The sequence below is a fragment of the Alexandromys fortis genome, unplaced genomic scaffold (assembly GCF_014885135.2).
Source record: "Alexandromys fortis isolate MF-2015 unplaced genomic scaffold, M_Fortis_MF-2015_v1.1 scaffold_125, whole genome shotgun sequence".
Taxonomy (NCBI): Eukaryota; Metazoa; Chordata; class Mammalia; order Rodentia; family Cricetidae; genus Alexandromys; species Alexandromys fortis.
The window spans coordinates 4,555,549-4,579,307 of record NW_026068026.1 but is presented as its reverse complement, the minus strand read 5'-3'; the positions used below and the strand labels follow the sequence as shown (position 1 = coordinate 4,579,307).

The window sequence follows — 23,759 nt, the reverse complement described above, 5'->3', positions numbered from 1 at the left end:
CAAAATACCTTGGAGACCTGTTGTGGTAGGCCCATGCCATATGGTCACCTTTAATCAAGATGGTGGTGAAATCATATGACATCCATCTTCTCCAATCCTAGCAAAGATGGTTGCCAGCCATGTGACTGCCTAAAGATGATGGCAATCCACATGTGGCTTACTTATATCTCAAAAGGTAATAATGGCACATGGTTCTTTAAAGATTACCTATGCATAGACTATCAGCTATCAGTGTTACTAGTTTTAAGTTAATTTTTTTATAGATCATTCAGATTTTTAACCATGTCCAATAAAATAAACTTATACAGCTTGAGGTACAAAAAAAAAAAATATTCTTCAAAATAAGCCACTGCCTGAAAAATTTTCAAAGTGCTATTAGTCAACCAGTAGTGTTAAAATGACATTATTTTTCTTAGGTTCCTAAAATACTAATACATTAATATTAGCTAAAACACTATCTGAAGAGGATCTTTTTTTAAATAATTTTTTTATAATTTATTTAACTTTATTTTATGTGGATTGGTGTGAAGATATCAGATTCCCAGAAACTGGAGTTACAGACAGTTGTTAGCTGCCTTGTAGGTGCTGGGAATTGAACCCAGGTCCTCTGGAAGAACAGACAGTGCTCATAACGGCTGAGCCATCTCTCCAGCCCCCCTCAGAAGAGAATCTTTAAATATTCTAAGTGTCAGTGATCCCTTACACAAGAGTGGGGGGATCAAAGAATAAGTAGAAACTTCATGAACAAATCGGTAGTTCTTTTCTTTTTTGCGGCAGGGACTCATGATGAGGCCCAGGCTGGCCTAGAATTTGCAAACCTTCTGTCTTAGTCTCCCAAGTGTTAGTACAGGCATGTTACAAGCTGGTCAAATAGCAACCTGTTACAGCACTAAACAACATATCAAATGACTCAAATGTACATAAGCTTGAAACCTACGGAAAAGTATTTGTTTTTAATTTTTTTTTTATTTTGTAAAACATCTATTTTATTCTGGAAGACCTACCATTGGGATTCAGCCCCAAATCTGAAATGGTGATTTTGTAGAAGTAATTTGAATTCTGAAGTACTTTAAAAATGCCCAAGCTAAACTCAGAACTTCAGTTTAATCCAGGGCAGAGGCCTAGGAATAATTTCCTGAGTCAGGGCAATGTCACTGTCCCATTCTGAGACTCGTTTATTATTTGGTCCCTTGAGTTTCCAAAGTGCTTGAAAGAGAACTAGCTCTATGACTTACAGCTAACCTGAAGGAGGTTTTCGTGACCTGAGCTGATGTCAATCATCAAAGGAAGGAACACTGTTCTCTGTGGTATTTCTATGAGAATGTACTATTCTATTCCTGCAGGAAAGAGGCTCAAGAAGGTAACAGAATTATTCTTTTAGAATTCACCTGTGAATGTCTGAACTTTGAGAAAGTAATGTTTTATATAGAAACAAAATTGGAAAGTTTGAATTTTACCTATCTTCAATAGAAGAAGTAAAACAAGTACTACATGTACTACATGTAGCGAAAAATTACTACACTTATTTTATATGCATGGAATATTCACACATGTGTCAGGGTACACCTATAGAGGAAGGATAACAAAGGTGACAATTACCTTTACCAACTGGGCCATCTTACCAGCCCTAAGTATTAACTTTAAACACAGGTTTTTAGACTGGTTGTAAAGTGTAAAATTGTTTTCAGAAACTACAAAGATTAAGACAATTATATATATTAAGTAAGCAAAATATACTGTGGGCCATCACACAGCAGATAACTATGGCAAACACACTACTGTTAAGTTCTCTAGCCAAATAGTGTCTTTAATATAAGAATATATCAGAAGGGCTAGAGAGATGGCTCAGCTGTGAAGACCACTGGCTGCTCTTCCAGAGGTCTTGAGTTCAATTCCCAACAACCACATGGTGGTTCACAACCATGAATAGTGGGATCTGATGCCCTCTGCTGGTATAAAGGTGTACATGCAGATTGAGCACTCAGATATAAAATAATTCTTAAAATATATGTATTCAGAGACAGTGAGTAACTTGCCCCAGGTAATCACATAAAATTAAGGGCAATAAAAACTTTCTTTTTCCTTTTTTTTTTTTATAAGAAAACCACGTTATTAGTTGGGTATAGTAGTGGTGCACACCTTTAATCCCAGCACTGGGAAGGTGGAAATGAAGGCCATCAGCTACAGTGTCCTGTTCAAAGGGCAATCTGAGCTGGGCGGGAAGCAGAGAGGAGAAATAAAATCCTTGGTATTTTATTCTAGGGTTTTTTTTTCCCCGAGTAACATTAAGAAGTAGGTAGCTCCATTTTCATTAGTAAATAGACTGAGAGATAACTTGCTCAAGGTTCCATAAACAAAAATCTGCAAAGATTGAATTCAAACATGAATATGTTTATTCTAACACCCTGTGCTTTGCCATATAGTGCAATCTAGCCGGAAGAACACTTGGGAAAAATTTATAATCAAGGCATACAGGTTATTTTTTACAATAATGGAGCTTATATAGTCTGATTATGTGACAGAACTAACATAATATTATAAATATTTATAATATTTTTATAAATAATATTATAATATAATTTACAATAAAATAAGTTTATCTTTGTGTGTGGAGAACACCTTTAAATTAAAGAGAAGGGAGTTGGTTTTGATTTGTCACTTCTATATCTAATGATGTAACTTCTAAACAATAAACTGTACCTACTTAAATCAAACAAACTGGTAAGTTTTTAAACAGAAGAGGAAATTTATTAGGCTAGTACACTTGCAGGGATTCAACAGCGGTAATGGGCTAACAGCTAAAATCACATCCTTTTATAGGACAGAACATGCTGTAGTCACAGATTCTAAGTCTCGGTTGTGCATATTTATGAAGACAGTCCCTCTTGCACCTTGCATGATGAACTAGAATGTAGATTCGTTTCTATTTGCCCTTTGATGTTTAGTCTGTATGCTAGCCTCACATTTGTCAAGCATGGACTAGATAACATTCATGAGCTCGCTCTTCCAGGTCTTTCAAAAATGGCTGAACAGGAAAAATAGCTGAACAGTCCAAAGAGCATTTCTGGTCTGAATGTACAAATTAATTTTGTTCTAGGGGTAGGTAGTAATAGAACCAGAAAATTCCACTTTTAGGTTCTTCATATTGTGTAGGAGATAATTTCCTAGTATGATCCTCCTTGTTCAATACAAATATAACAAACACAGTCTCTGTTCTAGCTGCTAGGACTATTGTCAAGACTATCTTGTTTTTCCTTTCAGTTCACTAAATCTTCCATTCTGGTATTTTCCTTTCCAGCTCCTGGTTCTTTTCTGTTGTGGGGGCTTTCAGAGTCCTCAGGTGCTGGTGCTGTCGCAAAGAATGCTGTGTCCCATGCCATGAGCTATATGGGCAAAGAGAGGTGGGTAAGTTCTCTCCAAACTACTAACTATGAAATTATCACTAATAGCAAAATGATAATCCATCTATCACCCTAAAAGTTCCCCTGTGGCTCTCTATATGTAATCTCTTCTCTCTGCCTGACTGGATTCTACTGTTATGATAATTATCACTTATGTTTTACAATTAATTTGCATTTCCTAGAATTTTATAAAAATATTACCTGCTTTTTGTTACTGTAACAAATTACATTTTCTATAAATGTACATATAATAATATGCCCTCTATTTGGTTTTAATTGTACTAGTCTGAGATTTATAGATATTTTATCGATCAGCAACTTATTTGTTTTTTTAAGTGCTAAGTATGGTTTCATTTATATGAATATACTATCATTGCTTATTCATTCAGATGTTGACAGGTATTTAAGTTGCTGGCAAGTTTTTTCTTACAAATAACACTATGTTATTATATATATATATATATTAATGTGGAACTTTTCTTATGGGTAAATGCTTTAATTTCTCCTAAGTAAATACCTAGCATAGTGTGACTGGGTATTACGGCTAATAGATGTTCAACTTTAAATCTATTTGCTCTCCATCCTTGTGAGCAGGTGTCAAGAGTGTTTCTTTTATATTTTAATTAAGCTGTGCATGCATAATGGCACCAGATTATGGTTCTGCACATCAAACTCCGGATTGCATGTATATAGATGCTTTACCACTATGCCACATCCCTGGTCAACTGTCACTGTGATTTTCGTTTTCATTTTTTGGGGGCCTTTTAATTATGTGAGTATGTGTGTCTATGCCATGAGGCACCCAATGTTCATGAAGCTGAAGTCATGTTGTGATCTGACAGTGCTGGTGCTGACAGCTGAACCTGGGTCTTTTGCAGGGGAAGCACTGCCTTTCAAGTGCTGAGCCATCTCTCTAGCCTCTACCTCTTCATTTCTTTCATACTAATAAAGCTGAACATTTACACCCATTCCTTTGCAAAACTATTTTCTTCTTTGGTATAGTAGTATGCACGTGAACAACTATATGGGCATATTTATGTGTATGTAGTTACATGTGCATGTATGTAGGAGGGTGTTGACTTCCTTGGGAGCTGATTTTCAGAGAGGGTGTCCCACGAGTCTTGAGACTTACCTTGCAGACTAGACTGGCTGGCCAGCAGGCCGAGGTCTGTAGTTCCCAGTGCAGGAATTACGAGAGTACAACACCAAGTCTGGCTGTTTATGTGTTTATTCCTGTGCAGTAAGAACTTTATTGTGGTACTTCCCCAACCCCTCTTTTGGTAAAGCAAAGATTAATTCAAAATTGTTTTGCCTGCTTTTTCACTGGGCTTGATGTTTTCTTAAAGATAGCTTTAATTCTTCTGTGGTAAAAGAAAAAAAACTTTTTATGATTTGAGACAAGTTTTATGACCCAGAATATGGTCCATTTAGGTAAATGTCGTCCATATACACCTATCAGCCTGACCAGAGAGTCTGAGTCTTTCAAATGTTTTCTATGATTGTGGCTTTTCTGTCCCTCACATGTAGATCATCAACTGTAAGGACTCATTTTATTCCTTTTTTTATTTTGTGCAAATCTATCAATTCTTCCTCTAATTTCTAATTTACACACCACATGTCAGACACCTGGAGGCAGGCTATACTCCACCTGTTCCTTCTGTGGAAAACATCATGGTCTGAGCTTTTCTTCACATATAGGTGCAGCAAGTCACAGCCTCTTTTATTTCAAATTCCCTATCCAACTAGGCTGGCCCTGGGAATACCCCAGTGAGATAGGGTAGAACCCTGCCCTTCACACAGGCACATAGAAATGGGCTTCCTCTGCTCCTCTACTGTGGGAACAACCATCCAGTTCAGCAGTACCTCCTAATATAATACTGCAGAGCTGTCACAACTAAAGCAAGCTCCTTACTCATTTTCCTTCCTTCTTCACTTCTAGACACCCAAAGCATGCCAGTTCAGACATACAGGAGTCGAGAAAGCCCAGTCCTCCAGCTGTTGTCAACAAGCTAGGATGCTATGCTGGGAGCTGCCTCACTCCTCACTAGCCTTCCTGGCAGAAAAGTCTCAGATTTTTACTACTCTTAATCTCACAAAGCAGTTTTATTACAGCAGTCAACACGTACTTTCCTATTAACAGCTCTCAGACATTAGAACTAGCGTGTTCCATTCAGGGCTTCATGTGAAGTAAAACACCGCCAACTTGGCCATGTGTGGTGTTAATAACCACACTGAAACCTGGAAACTTAAATACACACTCTTTATTGTCTTTTGCTTAAATGGAGACATTTCATGGTTATATAATCTTTCTGAAAAATAATTTAAACATATATTATTGTGGTTGTCGTCATGTGTAAACACAGTGTGGATCATGTATGGAGTTTGGAGACTAACACTGTGGAGTCGATTATCTCTTTCTACTTTTATGTGGGTTCTTGGATCAAACTAGAAGCGATGTACTAAGTCCTTGTCAGGGTTTTAGTTATTTCAGGTCTGTGAATCTAGTCCCTCTGACTCCAACTTAAGTGGGAGTGATGATACTTACAAATTATTCTGAGGTAGAGAAGCACTGGCAAGTAGTGAGGGTTGTAGGGCAGTGCAAAAAGTCAAGAACGTAAATAAATACTGGTGATAACTAACTCTGAAAATATATCACACAACCATTAGGAAAACAATGTGCTATGGCATTCCCCAAAACCATAAAATAGTGCTTTATAATTTACATTCTTCATTTCAACCTTTAAATCCTAAATCACAAGCACATTATAAATGACAAAAGAGAAAATATGTCCTATACGTAACAAATAATTACAGAATGATCTGCAACAAGTATCTTTTCCTTTTGCTTTTATGAAAGAATTTCCTTATGTATCCAAGGCAGACTTAACATGGTGATTCTCCTGCTCTGGCCGGCTGTTCAGGGCTACAGAGGTGTGCTGCCTACCAACCACACTTGCAATATTACATTAACATTTCCCATGTTACACCCACAGATACCCATTCATTAAGTTTAACACATTTACAACTTGACTGAAGAAAATAATACCTTTGAGTAGTCCAGAGTTATCAATGGGTCCAGGATAGACATTTTGATCTCCCATCTGGTATTTATCCCAACTGTCAAAGCCAACATATTTCTTCCACTGTTTGAACCAGCGACTATCTACTAAGTACCTACAAAGAGAAAGAAAATGGTTAATTAAAACACCTGGAAATATAAGAATAGGAACAGATCACTCTACTTTTGTTATTTCATTTTGTATTAAGAATGTCTCCAAAGGATCACTGAGAACAAGAACAGTTTCAAATTACAGCCACACTGTCACCTGGAAGGAAAGAGTTCATTTGTACAAAAGATTTTCATTGTTAAATAAGAAGTTATTACTTGAGACAAGTACTGACATAAAAATGGGAAAACAATCCCCGTAGCAATTTACAAAAGCATTCAAATGAGAAAAACTCAAGAAAACCCTAGTTAGTCAAACAAAACTAAAAAAATAAATAATAAAAATCAAAAAATATAAAAATTTAAGGTACACTGTGGTAAGAGAAAAGTATATAAATGGTTCTACTTAGAAACCTACAAATTTGTATATATCTTATATTCTTTAATGTTTTTGAAAGAAAGGACAGTTTATTATTAAGGGTTTAAAAGTTGATAACAGGAGTTTATTGCCAACGTTTTCAACACTACACTTGGCACTGACTTCACACAACAGTCTTCTAAAGTCTCTGGGACATCACTCTAGCATTAGGAAACTAACCACAGAGGCTCCGGAGACACAGTGTAATTACTGTGTGTAATGCACATTTTCAGGGATCACCATCTTAACATTTTTGAGCTTACCACATACATCACCAGAGAAATAAAAAAGCCCACAGTTCTGTCTGAAAATAGCTAAAGCAAAGGCACCAACCTAACAAATGCTTCTAATTCTTAGAGAATATTCATGAGCACTTTCCTTCCTAAAGGGATCTAAAGAATCCTGCAGTGCCCCAATCCCAACTGCCGGTTATGCAACGCAAAGCTCTCACACTGCACAAGGTTGTGAGGTAGTAATTCTTAAGTAAGCCCATTTTCCTTGATTTAAAACCATAAAATATATTTTGACCATATTTTTTCCATTGAAAATATGATCCTCCCCACCTAAATTCATTTTTAAAAGCCAATAAGTACATTAAAAAGTCACTCAGTGAATTTTGGACTTCTCCTTTGCAATTTAGGATTCTAAAACATGTGACTTGCTTTCTCTCTAGATATGTCACACTAAGAGACATTTCCCTATTTCACTCATTTATGCATTTATCATTGTCCCAATTCAACAGTGTTTTAATTACTTCAACTGTGAGACTGTTTAGAACATATCCTTCAGCTTATTGTTCTGTTTCAACTGCATGTGGTCATTTGTGTTTTCAAAAGAATTTTAAATAATCTTATCAGGTTTCACAAAAAAAATGAAGATTATGATTGGAATTGCACTGAACTTAATAGAATAATTTGGGGGAACTGTGGCTTTAAATTCTGATTCACAGGGATAGAATTTTTCTCAGTTACTCAGGTACTATTTAATATCTTTTAAATAAATGTTAACAAAACATTTTCATTATTAAATAAGTAGTTACTACTTAAGGTCATGTACTGATATTAAAAAAAATAAAATATACAATGGAAAAAAGAGAGCATCTTCAACAAATTGTGCTGGCAAAACTGGATGTCAATCTGTAGAAGAATGAAAATAGATCCATGTCTGTCACCATGCACAAAACTCAAGTCCAAGTGGATTAAAGACATCAATATCAGTCTGAACACACTGAACCTGATAGAAGAGAAAGTGGGAAGTACTCTACAACAAGTGGGCACAGGAGATCACTTCCTACGGATAACCTCAGCAGCACAGACAGTAAGGGCCGCATTGAATAAATGGGACCTCCTGAGACTGAAAAGCTTCTGTAAAGCAAAGGACACTGTCGCTAAGACAGAAAGGCAACCCACTGACTGGGAGAAAATCTTCACCAACCCCGCAACTGACAAAGGTCTGATCTCCAAAATATATAAAGAACTCAAGAAACTAGACCTTAAAAGGCTAATCAACCCAATTATAAAATGGGGCACTGAGCTGAACAGAGATCTCTCAACAGAAGAAGTTCAAATGGCCAAAAGACACCTAAGGTCATGCTCAACTTCCTTAGCCATCAGGGAAATGCAAATCAAGACAACTTTAAGATACCATCTTACACCTGTCAGAATGGCTAAAATCAAAAACACCAATGATATCCTTTGCTGGAGAGGTTGTGGAGAAAGGGGTACACTCATCCATTGCTGGTGGGAATGCAAACTTGTGCAACCACTCTGGAAAGCAGTGTGGCGGTTTCTCAGAAAATTCGGGATCAACCTACCCCTGGACCCAGCAATACCACTCTTGGGAATATACCCAAGAGAGGCCTTATCATACAACAAAAATATATGCTCTACTATGTTCATAGCAGCATTGTTAGTAATAGCCAGAACCTGGAAACAACCTAGATGCCCTTCAATTGAAGAATGGATGAAGAAAGTATGGAATATATACATATTAGAGTACTACTCAGCAGTAAAAAACAAGGACTTCTTGAAGTTTGCAGGCAAATGGATGGAAATAGAAAACACTATCCTGAGTGAGGTAAGCCAGACCCAAAAAGAGGAACATGGGATGTACTCACTCATATTTGGTTTCTAGCCATAAATAAAGGACATTGAGCCTATAATTCGGGTTCTTAGAGAAGCTAAATAAGAAGGAGAACCCAAAGAAAAACATATAGGCATCCTCCTGAATATTAACCTTCATCAGGCGATGAAAGGAGACAGAGACAGAGACCCACATTGGAGCACCAGACTGAAATCTCAAGGTCCAAATCAGAAGCAGAAGGAGAGCGAGCACGAGCAAGGAACTCAGGACCGCGAGGGGTGCACCCACACACTGAGACAATGGGGATGTTCTATCGGGAACTCACCAAGGCCAGCTGGCCTGGGTCTGAAAAAGCCTGGGTTAAAACAGGTCTCTCTGAACATAGCGGACAATGAGGACTACTGAGACCTCAAGAACAATGGCAGTGGGTTTTTGATCCTACTGCACGTATTGGCTTTGTGGGAGCCTAGGCAGTTTGGATGCTCACCTTACTAGACCTGGATGGAGGTGGGTGGTCCTTGGACTTCCCACAGGGCAGAGAACCCTGATTGCTCTTTGGGCTTACGAGGGAGGGGGACTTGAGTGGGAGAGGGTGAGGGAAAGGGGAGTCGAGGTGGGGAAGAGACAGAAATCTTTAATAAATTAAAAAAAATTATAAAGAAAAATAAATAAAATAAAATAATCCCTGTAGCACTTTATTAAAAAAAATTCAAATGATAAAAATTCAAGAAAACCCCTGTCAATGAAGCAAAACCTGGAAAAACTCAGTCACAGGGATTTCAGTTTCTCTACAAACATTTTACTTCTCTGCCAGGCATGGTGGCTCATGTTTGCACTCCCAGCATCCAGGAGACTCAAGCAGGAAGACTAGGTCTCCTGCCTACTAGGACGGTTGTCACTCAAAGACTAGGAGGATGCAGAGAAAGTGCAACTCTTGAGCTTTCGGTAGGAATGCAAAATAGTGTTTTAGTGGGAAACAAAATAATAAAAAAAAATAGAGTAACTATATATGATTCAGCCACCCACTTCCTGAGATATATAATATCAAGATGTTGAAAACACATGCATTTCCATGTTCACTGCAGCATTAGTTTAAGACATAGAAAACAACTTAAATGTCCACAGACAGACGAGCTGATATAGAAAATGTGGAACATACACACAAAATACTATTCAGTTTCCAATGGGAAGGAATTCCTGCTATATATACTAACACAAACCAGGAGGGCTGAGCTAGATGAAAAAACCAGTTTCAACTGACATGAGGTGTGTAAAATACTCACAGTAAAGGGAGTAGATGTAGATGTCGGGACACGAGAGGACAAAGAACTTGCTGTTGGGTACCTATCCAGTCTCAGTTATGCAGGAGGGCTGAGTTCAGATGAGTTGTGTGCTGCAGGACAGATCTCATGTCAAGAGTTCTTAGCATGAGATAGTTAAGTGGGTAGACATACACTGCCACGCCTGACCACCTGAGTTCCACTCCTAACACACACACACTGTGTAAGAAGAGAAGCTGTCCTCTGACGGAAGTAGAACATGAGTGCTGTGGGGATGCCCACATGCCACTCCAAGTGAATAGGAATGCAACATATGCATCTTAAAAAGTCCTTATCACCATATAAAATTAAATTGAATACAATACAAACTGCATTGTACACTTAAGCAGTATTTTATATAAAACCAGGCAGAATGAGGGTGAGGCAAGGGAAATACCTTTGGACCTGGAAAATGAGTGGCTCTTAAATCTGGTGTTCTAGAGGTAAGAGACATGTAAACAGAGAAAACTACTTGCCTGTACTTAGTCTACAGAAATGTACAAGTACACACGGTTCAAACATCTATCTTAATTTACTATGTGTTATAAACTATATACTTCTCACCGGCTATTAAAATCTCCTGGTACATTCTGGGAAATCCACTTAGCACCAATTTATAGTAACCCACAAGTTGTAATACTTCTCAGTTCCACCATAAGCAAATCTCATCTTTCACAATAAAATTTCATATTTATTTTGGCATTTATATATTTACTTAAGATTAAAATTGTGGTATCACTTTTACATGGCTTATAAGTATCACTAACAGAGTTTTGAGTTTTGTATATGTCTTATAATTTAAAAAAATTTTTTGCCAGGCGATGGTGGCGCACGCCTTTAATCCCAGCACTTGGGAGGCAGAGGCAGGAGGATCTCTGTGAGTTCGAGACCAGCCTGGTCTACAGAGCTAGTTCCAGGACAGGCTCCAAAGCCACAGAGAAACCCTGTCTCGAAAAAAAACAAAAACAAAAAAAATTTTATTATTTAATGTGTATGGGTAGTTTGCCTTCATTCATGTCTGTGTAACACATGCATACAAGGCCTAAGGAGGATACCAGATCTACTGAACTGAGTTACAGATGTTTGTGAGATGCTATGTGGTTCCTGGGAATCAAACCTGAGTCCTCTGGAAGAGCAGCTGGTGCTCTGAACTGCGACATCATTTCTCCAGCCCCATCCCTGGTCATTTTAACTGGGATCTTTTGCATAGCAATGTGGTTTATAGAAACACAATCTGTGTTACAGCAGAGCTGGTATAAAAATTATAGATGGATGAAGAATAAATGTGAGGGTCTGGGAATACAGCTAAGTCTTAGAATCCCTGCCTGATAAGTCTTTGGGTTCACCATCGCACACACACACACACACACACACACACACACACACACACACGGGAGCAGGGGAGAAAGAGACACACATACCAATGGACACGTGGAGTGCATGAAGGTCAGAGAACAACTTTCAGGGGTTGATTTCCCCCCCTTTCCTGTGGGATACAGGAATGGAACTCAGGATGTAAAGCTTGAGAAGTAAGTGCTTTTATATGCTAAGCCATCTTGCAGGCCTGGAACTTTCTGTTTAACAAAGATACCACCAAATAAAGGGATCAGCTATAGACCAGGGAAGATATTTATACTGCATTTAGCCAACAAAGGTTCAGGTTATATTAAAAAAGACTAAGGGAAAAAAGGAAAAGAAAAATAGGTAGTATCTAAACAGGAAATTGAAATGGTCTCTACACTCCGTAAGACAGATACTCAACATGGTAAGAGGGGAATTAACACCACAAAGAAACTCTTGATCACTTCACTGAAACTGAACAAACGAGCAAATATATACAGATGCCAATATTAAACATAAAGACCATGTATAGTAAATTAAGAATTTTTATGCTGCTAGAAGGAGCATGCAGGAATAAGCAATAACCCTAACTTCAAAAATAACTTGACAATATCTATTATAGATGACGATGTATCATACAATTATACAGGGAAACTGCTAAATTCAACCCTACAAAGACTCTTGGCTCGTATCTACAAGAATAAACTAAGAAGAATATTAATGGCAATTTAACATGATGAAAATTGGGGAAAATCCTGATATATACCATTCTTATGGAAATATTACACAAAAATCTAAACAAAAACTACAAGTACATGTAATAAGATGAATAAATCTCAATATTACAATGTTATATGAAAAAGGGCACAAAAGGATACTTTCTATATGACATAGTAGGGGAATGTATATATGCACACATAGTATAATCATAGGAAAATTTAAGACATGCTATAGATACTGTTATACAGATTCATAGATATGTAGTAAAGTATGAAGGGAATTACAAAGCTTCACATACAGTATCTTTACAGTTTTTTTTCTTCTGAAAGGGAAATTAAACATTTTCTAGGGTTAACTAGGCTTCACTGAATTAGGTTATAATTTTTATTTATTATTTTATAGTAATTTTATATAATAGCTTATTATATATTTACTTGTTATAGAATGACTGTATGTGAAGAGAAACAGGATTTTTAAAAATAAGATTATACTTTTATGTAATTCAGCAAGAATCTTTACCTGAAAGTTGTTACCATAAATATATACAAATCAAAAACACTAAATAAACATCGCCCACTGCTCTAGTTTCCTAATCTTCCTCCTGGAGCATTCCCATATCTCTGTTTACCTGTGTTATACCTGGGACTACTGCTAAATCACTTATTGGGCCCTATAAAGCTTTTTAAAATTTGCTTCTGAATATGTATAAAAATACTTAAAAATGGAATTCTCCAGTTTTACCTCTTCATACTCCCACAAAAACAAACCTGAGGGTTTTGTTGTTATTGTTGTTGTTACTATAGCATCATTGTAATTAAAACTGATTACACTCCAGAGTCACTGAAAATTACTGTCCAGACCACAACACGATACTTTCTTGGGGCTGGCAAAATATTTAGCAACATAGAACTTGTGTGTATGGCAGTCAGATGACCACAAGCAGGAGCTGGTTCTCCCTTTACACCACGGGGTCCTGAGTGTCAAATTTAAGTCATTTTTAATACTCTTAATAGCAGAACTTTTTTTTTTTAAACTAATGGAGCATTTCAGATGTATCTGATACAGCCAACAAGCTCTGTGGGCGTGTGAACAAGTGTGCATGCAGAGTATCTGGTCCTTTATTAAATCAAGTATTTTGTTTCTGGAACTCACACTTCCAGTGTTTTAGTAAAAACTAAAGTCAACCATGACGCAGTTTTAAAGTAAACCAATGGCCCAGTTTACTGCTTCTTTATATCTTTCAGATTTCAGGCATTTCTAACCTATTTTCTGCTATGCATCTTAACTCCATTAGTGAGAAAGAACTAATTTTTATGACCCATTTTTAAACCTAAGCTAAGACAAATAAGGAATTCAAGAAGGAGGCCAAGTATGATTGTTGTTCTGTTCGTCCAGAAAGTTAAGTATACACTCACTGACACCTCAAACACAGAGGCCACAATTAAAAGGACCCCACAACTCTAGCTGACACGAGAAACAGTAATTAGTAATGTTTGACCTTTAGTATATAAATTCTCAGCTCTAACTTTGTATAATAACTTTTTTCTATCGGAAGGAGAACTAAGGAAAGAGGGAAGTATGGAGGAAAGGAAAGGAATAAAGAGCACTAAGAAGTATCAGGACAGCCCATAAACAGAAAGTCCTTACAACCAGCCTCTCAGAAAATGACATCATATGCAGGCACACATTATAATCTTGAGGATAACTCTTTATATACTCTTGCCCTGAATTTAGCATTTATTATTCCATAAATGTTTATTTTTTAACATAATGGTATTTCCAAACCAAATATACATTCTTGAATGTTTGCGAACTTTAAGTATGGATAACTGCTTTTTCACCAGAGTAGTGTGGCTTAAGCACCCTTTCAGGACATCACTCAGTTTCCAGTTGCTGAGAGTGTTGTAGGTGTTTGTTTGACCTTATTAGATAAAAATAATGAAAGTGTCTTTTTGATAGTCAGAGCGTCCACCCATCCGAGCATCTAGCTATGCATTCTTCATGGTCCCATATGGTTGGTGTACTCATGCCATAATGCAGTGGTAGGAGGAAAACTTGCAGGAGCTGGCTCTCTTTCCTCCCTGTGGATCCTGAGACTCAAACTTAGGTCACTAGGGTTGGCTGCAAGCCCCCTTACCTGTTCAGTCATCTTCCTGGCCCTTATATGGGTTCTTACTTATAGGTTCCTTACACAGTAAATAGTGTTTGTACCTTTAGGTATACAAGGTTAAAATTCAGGAGAGAACTCAGGGTAAAAAGACATACAATATTCACTGTGTGAATACTGTCTCATGTCTCTAAGAAATTCAGGGTGGGAGGAAACCTGCAAACAGATATTAACAACAATAAGGTGTACAGAAATACTGGCATATACTTAAACTATCATTTCAATATATCACACTGAAGTAGGAAGGACAAAACAAAACAAAGTTGCTGAAGGAGTCTGGGCAAAATCAGGAGGTGACTGCTAATTATTTTGAGTTTCTTTTTGGATGATGGAACTATTCTAAAGTGGATTATGATACGTATGCCCAGAGAATTGCCCCCGCTTAGTGGGAATATTGTGTAGTACATAAATTATACCAAAATAAAGCTGTTGTATTTGTTTTTATAAAACAATGTGTGAAGGGATTATACATCTATATTTACAAAAGCCTTTACAGGGATCAATTTTGAGTTCTTGAAATAAGTAAATATCAATAATCAAGGAAAGGGGCAAGATGGCCCAACAGTTACAGCCACTTGCTGCCAAACCTGATGACCTGAGTTTGATCCCTGGACCAACATGAGTAGACAGACTCCAGCAAGTTGTCCTCTGATCTCCACTCTCTCTATTTGTACCCTGACACACATGCCCAAACACACTTGCACAGTAAATATGATGGCATTTAAGAAAAGAATCAGGAAAATGTATTTGAAATAAAGTGTAACTTGAAGTCCGAGAATACAGGAAATAGTAAATAACTTAAAAGAAATGCCAAACCCATGTGAATCATGTCCATGGGTATAAGGCATAGACTGAGGACAGAAAATTCAAAAGGTTCCCCTGAATGGACAACAGTTGAAAATGGTCTTTCCCTAGCATGACAATGCTGGCGCCTCTTGATTTTAATACTGTTAAGTATCTACTTTTAAGAGTTCATGAGTACTGCTTGGTCACTCATTGGAAGGTATAGCTGAGTCTTCTAGGGGCTAGACTGCCTGGGTTAGAATCACCCCTCTGTTTATCCACTATACGCCTGTAGACACTCTATAAAATAATGCTTACTATTTCAAACATATAAGAAAGTTCTTAATACATAAGCAACGTTTTTATAAACTATTGCCACAGATTTATATATCCTCTTAGAATCAGAAAGCTCAGCATTCATTCAATATGAATTTGATTTTTCTATCTTTATCAAAGGTAAATTTCTTGACTAATTTGTTACTTTGCCAAGCTGTAAAAACATAGCTTGACAGTAACAGAAAATAATCAAATTATCAAATAAATTATCTTTGCCAAAATAAAGGACCCTGATGCTCTTTTTCATGCAAGCAATGTATTATGTCTTGAATATCCTCAGGCTTTGAATGAACCATGCCTACAACTAAGAACAGTCTGGCCTCAAAGACACTCTTGGGGTGTCTGTGAGCGCCTTTGGGATTTTTTCCCCCACAAAGTAAGCCTTTTTTGTGGTACTTCTGCTAAACAATTATCTTTAACCCCCCCAGAGCCTGGGTCTGTAAGTCAGAGTCCACCCAGGTGGAAGGGGCAGTTGGTATTTTCAGTTCTTTTGTGGGAGAACTTCCAGCACTCTCCTTCTATTTGCAAAGTGATAAGGAACCCTCTAGGAGGCTGGGGGATAACTCACTCGGGCAAGAGGAACTGCACTAAGTCCCTGGAACCCTACTGGAGACAGCAGGCAGACAGGAATCCCTGCAGGCTCACAGGCTAGCCAGCATGGCATACAGGGATGAACAACACACAGAAACAAGGACCAGTTGCCAAGGTTGTTCTCTGAACTCACAGGCACTCAGGGCCTGCATCCACTCTCCTGATTAAAAAATAAACATGTCCATGTGGAACCTTAGTGATTACAAACAGTGATCAAATACAAATTACTCCTAAAAGGGTTTTCTACCTTACTTCACAATGTGAATTTACTAAAGAGCAATTCTCAATACCTTCCTTACATACTGTAATGTGTACTAAGAATCAAGATTCTCGATGCCTTCCTTACATACTGTAATGTGTACTAAGATCTGAAATTGTCGATGTCTTCCTTACATACTATAGTGTGTATTAAAAAGCCGAGGCCAATTACTAGTTTTACTAGAAACTTATTTGAGCCTTGTTTAGTAGTAATTTGGGGGGGGGATTGAACTAGATGATAAAATTTAAAGAAATTCAAATTTAAAGATGTAGTCATCTTCCCCTCTAAAGACTAGATAAGATAAAGTCTAAAGAATAACTTCACCGGAATAAATAAGACATAGATTGTGAACTAAATGATAACCCAGAGAATGAAAATAAGGGGACAATATGGAATGACACTACTCAGGGAAAACAAAAAATAAAACACCCTAGCACTTTGAAAATTTCTTTTTTTTTTTTTTTTTTTTTTTTGATTTTTCAAAACAGGGTTTCTCCATAGCTTTTGGTTCCTGTCCTGGAACTAGCTCTTGTAGACCAGGCTGGCCTTGAACTCACAGAGATCCACCTGTCTCTGCCTCCAGAGTTCTGGGATTAAAGGCGTGCACCACCACTTTCTATATGAGAACTAAGAAGAATGTACACTAGCCACTGTCTGAGTCACAGCCAAGCAGTAACAGCATCAAATTATTAATTCTACCTATGATTTTAGAATTATAATGAGGTATCTAAGCAAGCTCAGAAATGCAGTGGAGTTAAGGACATGGATGCACTTTGAGGGCACGCATGTGAAAGCATTCACAATAGAGGCTGGCACAAACTGAGCAAGTCAATAATGTTCATGTGCAGCGGCGTTATCATGAACCACTGGCAAGCCAAATAATTCCTCTCAAATTCCTCACCTATAGGAGAGAAACAAATACATTTTCTAGAACTTTCTTTTAGGGTCAGTTCAGACGTTCACATTCAGCCTTTATTAGTTGTTTTTAGGAAGCTCTCACTTCTCTACCCAAATACCCAAGAGTTTAGATTTACCTTCCAATAACATGACTGATATGGTTAGTAGTAAGGTGGTTCTCCAGGTGAGAAAAGAACCGTTGTAAATTCATAAGGAAACAGACGTAAGCAATGATGGAGACAGCACAACTGACTGTTTAGTAACTGTGGCTCCATAAGGTCTGACAGATTTTTACAACACCCGTGAGGTGTCAACATGGTTATGATTCCATTCCCTTAAAAATGTTTTTTGACTTTACAAATTCATTAAAACAGTACCCCCAAAAATTTTCAGTTGGCAAACATGGATTATAAACTATGTTTTTAAAATGCTAGGTTGTTCATAAGAATTTCATGTGCGACAATAAACAAATGCTTCTAAAATATGGATAGAACACTAAAATAAAATACCCTATACAAGACCTTATTATCATGTTTGTTGTAGTGTTTCTGTGAAACAATGAGAATGGGCCTTGTCATCTCTAATATAAATTTTTTAAAAATTTTTTATTTATTAAAGATTTCTGACTCTTCCCTGCCACCGCCTCCCATTTCCCTCCCCCTCCCCTAATCAAGTCCCCCTCCCTAGTCAGCCCAAGGAGCAATCAGGGTTCCCTGCCCTGTGGGAAGTCCAAAGACCACCCACCTCCATCCAGGTCTAGTAAGGTGAGCATCCAAACTGCCTAGGCTCCCACAAAGCCAGTAAGTGCAGTAGGCTCAAAAACCCATTGCCATTGTTCTTGAGTTCTCAGTAGTCCTCACTATGTTCACTATGTTCAGCAAGTCCGGTTTTATAATATTATAATGATTACTGATAATTAAATTCTGTATCAGTAATGATCATAGTTAATCTTAAGAGTTTTCAATCAAAACGACAGGTACTCCATATATCCAGTTATTTGCCTACTGGTCTTTAACCAGGATTTACCTTCCAGAAGCAAGACGCTAAGACTTCCTACATATTCCACCACATATAAATGCAAGAGACAAGTGTGGGATAAATGCTAGAATTGTTGCTAAATATAAAATGGCCTCGCTCTAAAGAGGAAAGAAGTCTTTTTTTCTCCATCAAGCAGAACTGTTTTAAATGAGTCTTTAAAAGAGGCAGTCTAGTACAGTGATCTAAGGTCATGAACCTAAGATCCAAACTACTTATGGTCAAATTCCAGCTGCGGTATGAAGTTCTCTGAGTTTAGGCTTTCCTGTTTTGTCAAATGTGAACAGCAGCAGCAGTTCTTTCAATTTTAGCAATGAACAGTTAAGTCAACAAATAGCACCTGGGCACTTCATGTTTTGAAATGTAAAACGGTAGGTTACATTTTCACGAGCTGATATTTTCTTATACAAGCAAGAATAATAACTGTCACAAAACCACTTTGTAAAAATACCATGTTTTAAACATATTAATGGAGAGACTGCATAATTGGGAGGGAACAAAAAGTCTGTCATGAAATCAATCAGTGAATACCTCTAGATCTTAGTCAAAAAGAACTTATTAACCCTTGACTCACTAGCAAGCTCATAAGGGTTAAACTAAGTAAACTTGCTTCTCTACTACCTTAGCATCTAAAGTAAGAATATGCTTTAATGTGACTACTTTCTATTTAATTTTTACTAATATGCCACTATTTCAAAGGTCTTGCTTTCTATTTTCACTTCCTGTAAGTGATACAATATACACCCTACTTGGAGGCAAACACCATGCTTGTTTTGTGAGTATAGACTTTGGAATTTATGTCAATGGTGTCCTTTTAGTAACTGAGCACATTTCTTTTAGTGACTGTCAGATTATCTTGTTGGAGTCAAAGTTCCATAAACCTAAACAATAAAAGAAAGCCTCAAAGGTTCCTAGGTGAGATGGCAGGGAGGGAGGGGCAAGGGAGGAAGGGAAACTCTAAACATGGAAACCAATGTCTCCTGTCCAAACCTCACTGATCAGATGCTTTGAAAATGCATTGAAACAAAAACATGAGCATGCTAAATAAGCACAAAGTAAGGTTACTCTCCAAAGTTATCTTAAACCTACTAGATTTACTAGGAATTATATAAAGACCAACCAACACAGCTAATGTGGTTAACTATACATTACTAATAAATACAACACAGAAATACTGAAAATATTGGCAGATAGTTTAGAAAAACTTTTACAACCCATAACTTTCCTTGTACTTCATTCAACTACCATTCCTTAGGTTTCTAAAGAGCTAACAGGTGATTAATCAAGAAAATTAAGCCCTTGTCTTTTGTCTTACCAGGAAACCAGCCACTACAGGTAAAGTTGTCTTTAATCCATCCTAAACTAAACTTTAGTTTTCCAACTCTTTTCTGTAATTCCTAAATTCTAATTCAACTTTGTTTATGGCTTTCTGAATGTCTGGTCAGAACTGAAACAGAGATTAACAAATATTATGAGACGTTTGTTTTATTCCTTATGTAGCAAACTTCCTTTGCTTCACTTTTTATAGGTATAATTCTTGTATCAATGTTAATGAACTTATTAGAGATCTACTACCAATTATAAAGAATTTTTTCTCTTCATCTCAGACTTGTGTACTCCATGTGGTAAAAAAAAATCATTCACTTTACAAATAAACATAAACCAATATTCAAGCAGAATCAAATGGTTTTATTTGCCTAGGTATTTGAGTTAGTTACTATTATAAGAAACTCCCATTTTCAAAGTGCCCAAGAGCTAATTGGTGAAGTTTAACACAACTGATCACAATTTCAAGAATCTGTACTAAATTAAAGATTATGAATTATCTCTTTTTTTCTTTCTTAGTAGTCCAATCAGTAACCAGGTTTTCAGAGATGCTCATATGCACACGCCAAAACAATGTCCTATTTGCCTATGGCCAGCTATAAAATGACAGGATTTGCCTAAATAATCCATAAAAGGTAATCACCAATCTGAAGGGTTGTTTTTTAAGTATTTAAAAGAAAACTATTACATTTCAAACAAGTTCAACAACTAATTATCAATAAATGTTCCTACCAATTTAAAATTCGTAAGTTCATTATCAAATTATACTTTCTAAATTACTCTCCCTAAGATTCTGAACCACACGTTTGTTCCATTTTCTTGGGGAGGGGGAGCGGTTCACCTCCGGATTTACACATGAATTGATTTGATGAACCATCAGAATGGTTTCAGCAAATTCCTAATATGTTGTGCCTGCCTTTTCTCCCTTCATTTACAACAATAGTTCTCAAACTGTGGGTCGTGACCCCCAGGGTAGACTGACCCTTTTAAAGAGGCCAGTCATCTAAGACCATGGAAAAACATATTTACATTATAATTCATACCAGAAGTAAAATTAGTTATGAAGTAGCAGCAAAAATAATTGCATGGCTGGGTGTCACCACTACATGAGGAACTATATTCAGGGTCAACGCATTAAGAAGTTTGAGAACTACTGATTTACACAAAAGAGAAAATTAACAGGAAGGTAAAACTTCCACATTCAGCTGGTGTCCAAAAACTGGCCTTCAGTTTCCTTTTCAAAATGAAAGCAAAGCACTATAATAGCTTAATATGAACTTAACTTCTATGTTTTAACACAGCTTACAGTAAAAATACTTGCTTAAAAGGTACCCAATTTTATAAAATTAATGTACACAATACACTTATTTCTTAAACCATACTGCAACATCAACACCAATTATATGGGGTATTACTCAGCACACAAAAACGTTAAAGAGAAAAATACCCACAGTTTAAACATAATTTTATTTTATGGATAGTCACATCTGCATTTGTATGAAGCAATAAATGAGTAAATCTGTTTTATAGAAAATGTTCTTCAATATACACGAAAACAAGCTTGAATTTATCTTTAAAACTCCACAGGCCAAGTAAAACACTGATGTTTCTGGGAATACCCAATTTCTACTCAATAATAAACATGATAGAAACACTAGAATATAAGCAATAATGGTTTAACCCACTGAAAGATCATACCGTTTGCTGTAATGCAACAAGTGTTTTAAATCATTAAGGGTCTTAATTATTAGAAACTATGCAGCCTTACAAACTTCGATCAATATGTAAATTCGGGTCACCTACTAGTTTACTTGGAAATGCTTCCATTCCCACAGCACTTGTTAGGAATGAATGGCAGAAACGAAAAGATTACTAAACCGTAGGATTTCGTATCAGATATTTCAGAATATTTAACTCAAGCAATAGAGAACGAATACAATAAAATTGTTCCTGCCCATTTAACAGATGGGTACGGAGGGGCAATGGCTTACACGAATTTGACTCAAAGTTACACTGCGAAGTAAAAGGTGGAACTGTGAAGTCAGTCAGGTCTAAGACTCCTTCCACTAAGCCACACTGGAGTGCCCGAACACACACTTGGGGAAGCTATAAACCACTGGGATGGCGACAGAAGGAAGGGAAAGTGACTTTTCAAAAATAACAAACAGGCACACTACTGCCCTTCCCCCTAAAACAGTACTTTCCCTTCATATGACATATCCAAGTATTTAAATAATTCTGTAAGCCAAGTGCTTTGGCTGACAAGTATTAACACTTCACACGCTTCCTCTACAGTGTAAGCACAGGACGTCTTTCGGTATTTTACAAGTTTGAATATAGCAAGCTTCTTAGCTTCAAGCGGACTTATCTACTTTTTGCAGGCCTGCGCTATCCCTCAACCCCGGGCGGAGGGCTGCACTTCTAAACAGAACCGCGGCCGGAGCTTCTATCAAGCCAGGGGCAAAGCACAGGACCACGTGGTGTCTCTAGAAACCCAAGGTCCCTACATCGCTCCCTCCTTTTGACAAGGAAGTGGAAATCAGGGGTTTCCTTTCCCAGTGGCCCCCTGACAGGGACCACCTGTGTGGTACCCGCCGCAAACATCCTGAAAGCCCGAGTCCCGGAAGACAAGGATCAGAATAATGGGGAACTTGGGGTGCCGACGATGCCGGCAAAGGGACGACCGGAGAAGCGCGGCCGGAGAGGTGGAGCGGCGGGACCGGGATCTGTCAAAAAACCAGTGGCGGACTCACGCCGGACCGACTGCACCCATCTCTGGGAAGGAAGGCCCGAGGTGGGAGCGGCTCTGCCGGAGGGAGGAGGACCGGGAGGCGCACGAGCCTCAGCCGCCGCTTCCGCACAGCTCCGGGCGCGCACCGCCCACCGCGAGCCCCGGCCCTCTGCGCCGCTCCAACCTTTGCCCCCAAAAATCTGCTGCCCGGGCGGCCGCCGCCGGACCTGTCCGCACCTGTCACCCAGTCGGGAGACACCAGCCCCGCGGCTCCTGCCCAGCTCTCCGCCCGCCTCGGGCCACCGCGGCCGCCGCGACCCCGTTCCCTTACCAGGTGTCCCCTTTCCGGAGCGAGGTTTTGAGCAGCGTCGCGATGTCAGATCGCTGGGTGTCCAGGTCCGCCGCTCCGCCTTCCGCCATCTTCTTCCACTAGCGGTAGCGGAGGCGGCAGCGACGGCGGCGGCACGCCCCGGAGCATTGTGGGAATGGCGTCCGCGGCCCCGCCCCGCCGGCAGGTCCGTACCAAATGGGACGCGAGGGCGGGGGGCGGGGGGCGTGGCCCGGCGCCCAGGCGCGGGGAGCGCGGGCTGGGCGCGCCTGCGCGCTGCTGTCTTCGGTTTCTCCGGCGCGCCCCGCATCCCCTGGTGTGGCCGCAGCCGTCGCCGCCCCGGAGCTCTGCGTTTGCACGGTTCTCGCCGGGCACGGCGCTTTCTCTCCCTGGCCGGGCCATGGCCAGGCCCTCGTAGTCCGGCTGGCCATTCTCGGGAGGCAGCCGCCTCCAGACCCATTTTTGCGGGTTCACTGCCGCCGGAGGGCGGGGCCGGCTGAGACAGGGCAGAGAGCGCGCAGTTCCGTGACTTGGGGCTTTTCCTTTCCAGCCGCAGAGCCCAAACACACTGAATATTGGCACAAAGAACGCTCTGAAACCAAGGTTTGGACGCAGTGCCCTTCCTAGGTTCCTCCCAGTTCTCCCTTTCTTGCAGCCCGTGGGGATCTTGCATACCTTTTCATACCTTCCATAGGCTCTTTGTGACTCCTCCTGTGTGTGGCGCGCGCAAACACACACACCCACACCCCGTAGCTGCAGTGCAAAACATGTTCCACTTTCTAGGTGAACAGGCAGTAGAAGTGTATTAAATAAGGCCAGGTATTGAAGGGGATTTAAAAAAAAAAAAAGTGGGAAAAGC

General features: G+C 38.8%; 1 protein-coding gene across 3 annotated transcripts in view; it reads right to left on the bottom strand.

Moving 5' to 3' along the window:
• Positions 1-23,064, bottom strand: part of Usp15 (ubiquitin specific peptidase 15) — a 97,135-nt gene extending 74,071 nt beyond the window's left edge. For all 3 annotated transcript variants that reach the window (XM_050163866.1, XM_050163867.1, XM_050163871.1), the window contains exons 1-2: positions 22,904-23,064; positions 6,448-6,575 (exon numbers count right to left, since the gene is read on the bottom strand). In XM_050163866.1, coding sequence (XP_050019823.1) covers positions 6,448-6,575; positions 22,904-22,992 — 217 coding nt within the window. In that variant the 5' untranslated portion in view covers positions 22,993-23,064. The remainder of the gene's footprint in view (positions 1-6,447; positions 6,576-22,903) is intronic.
• Between the last annotated feature and the right edge of the window lie 695 nt (positions 23,065-23,759).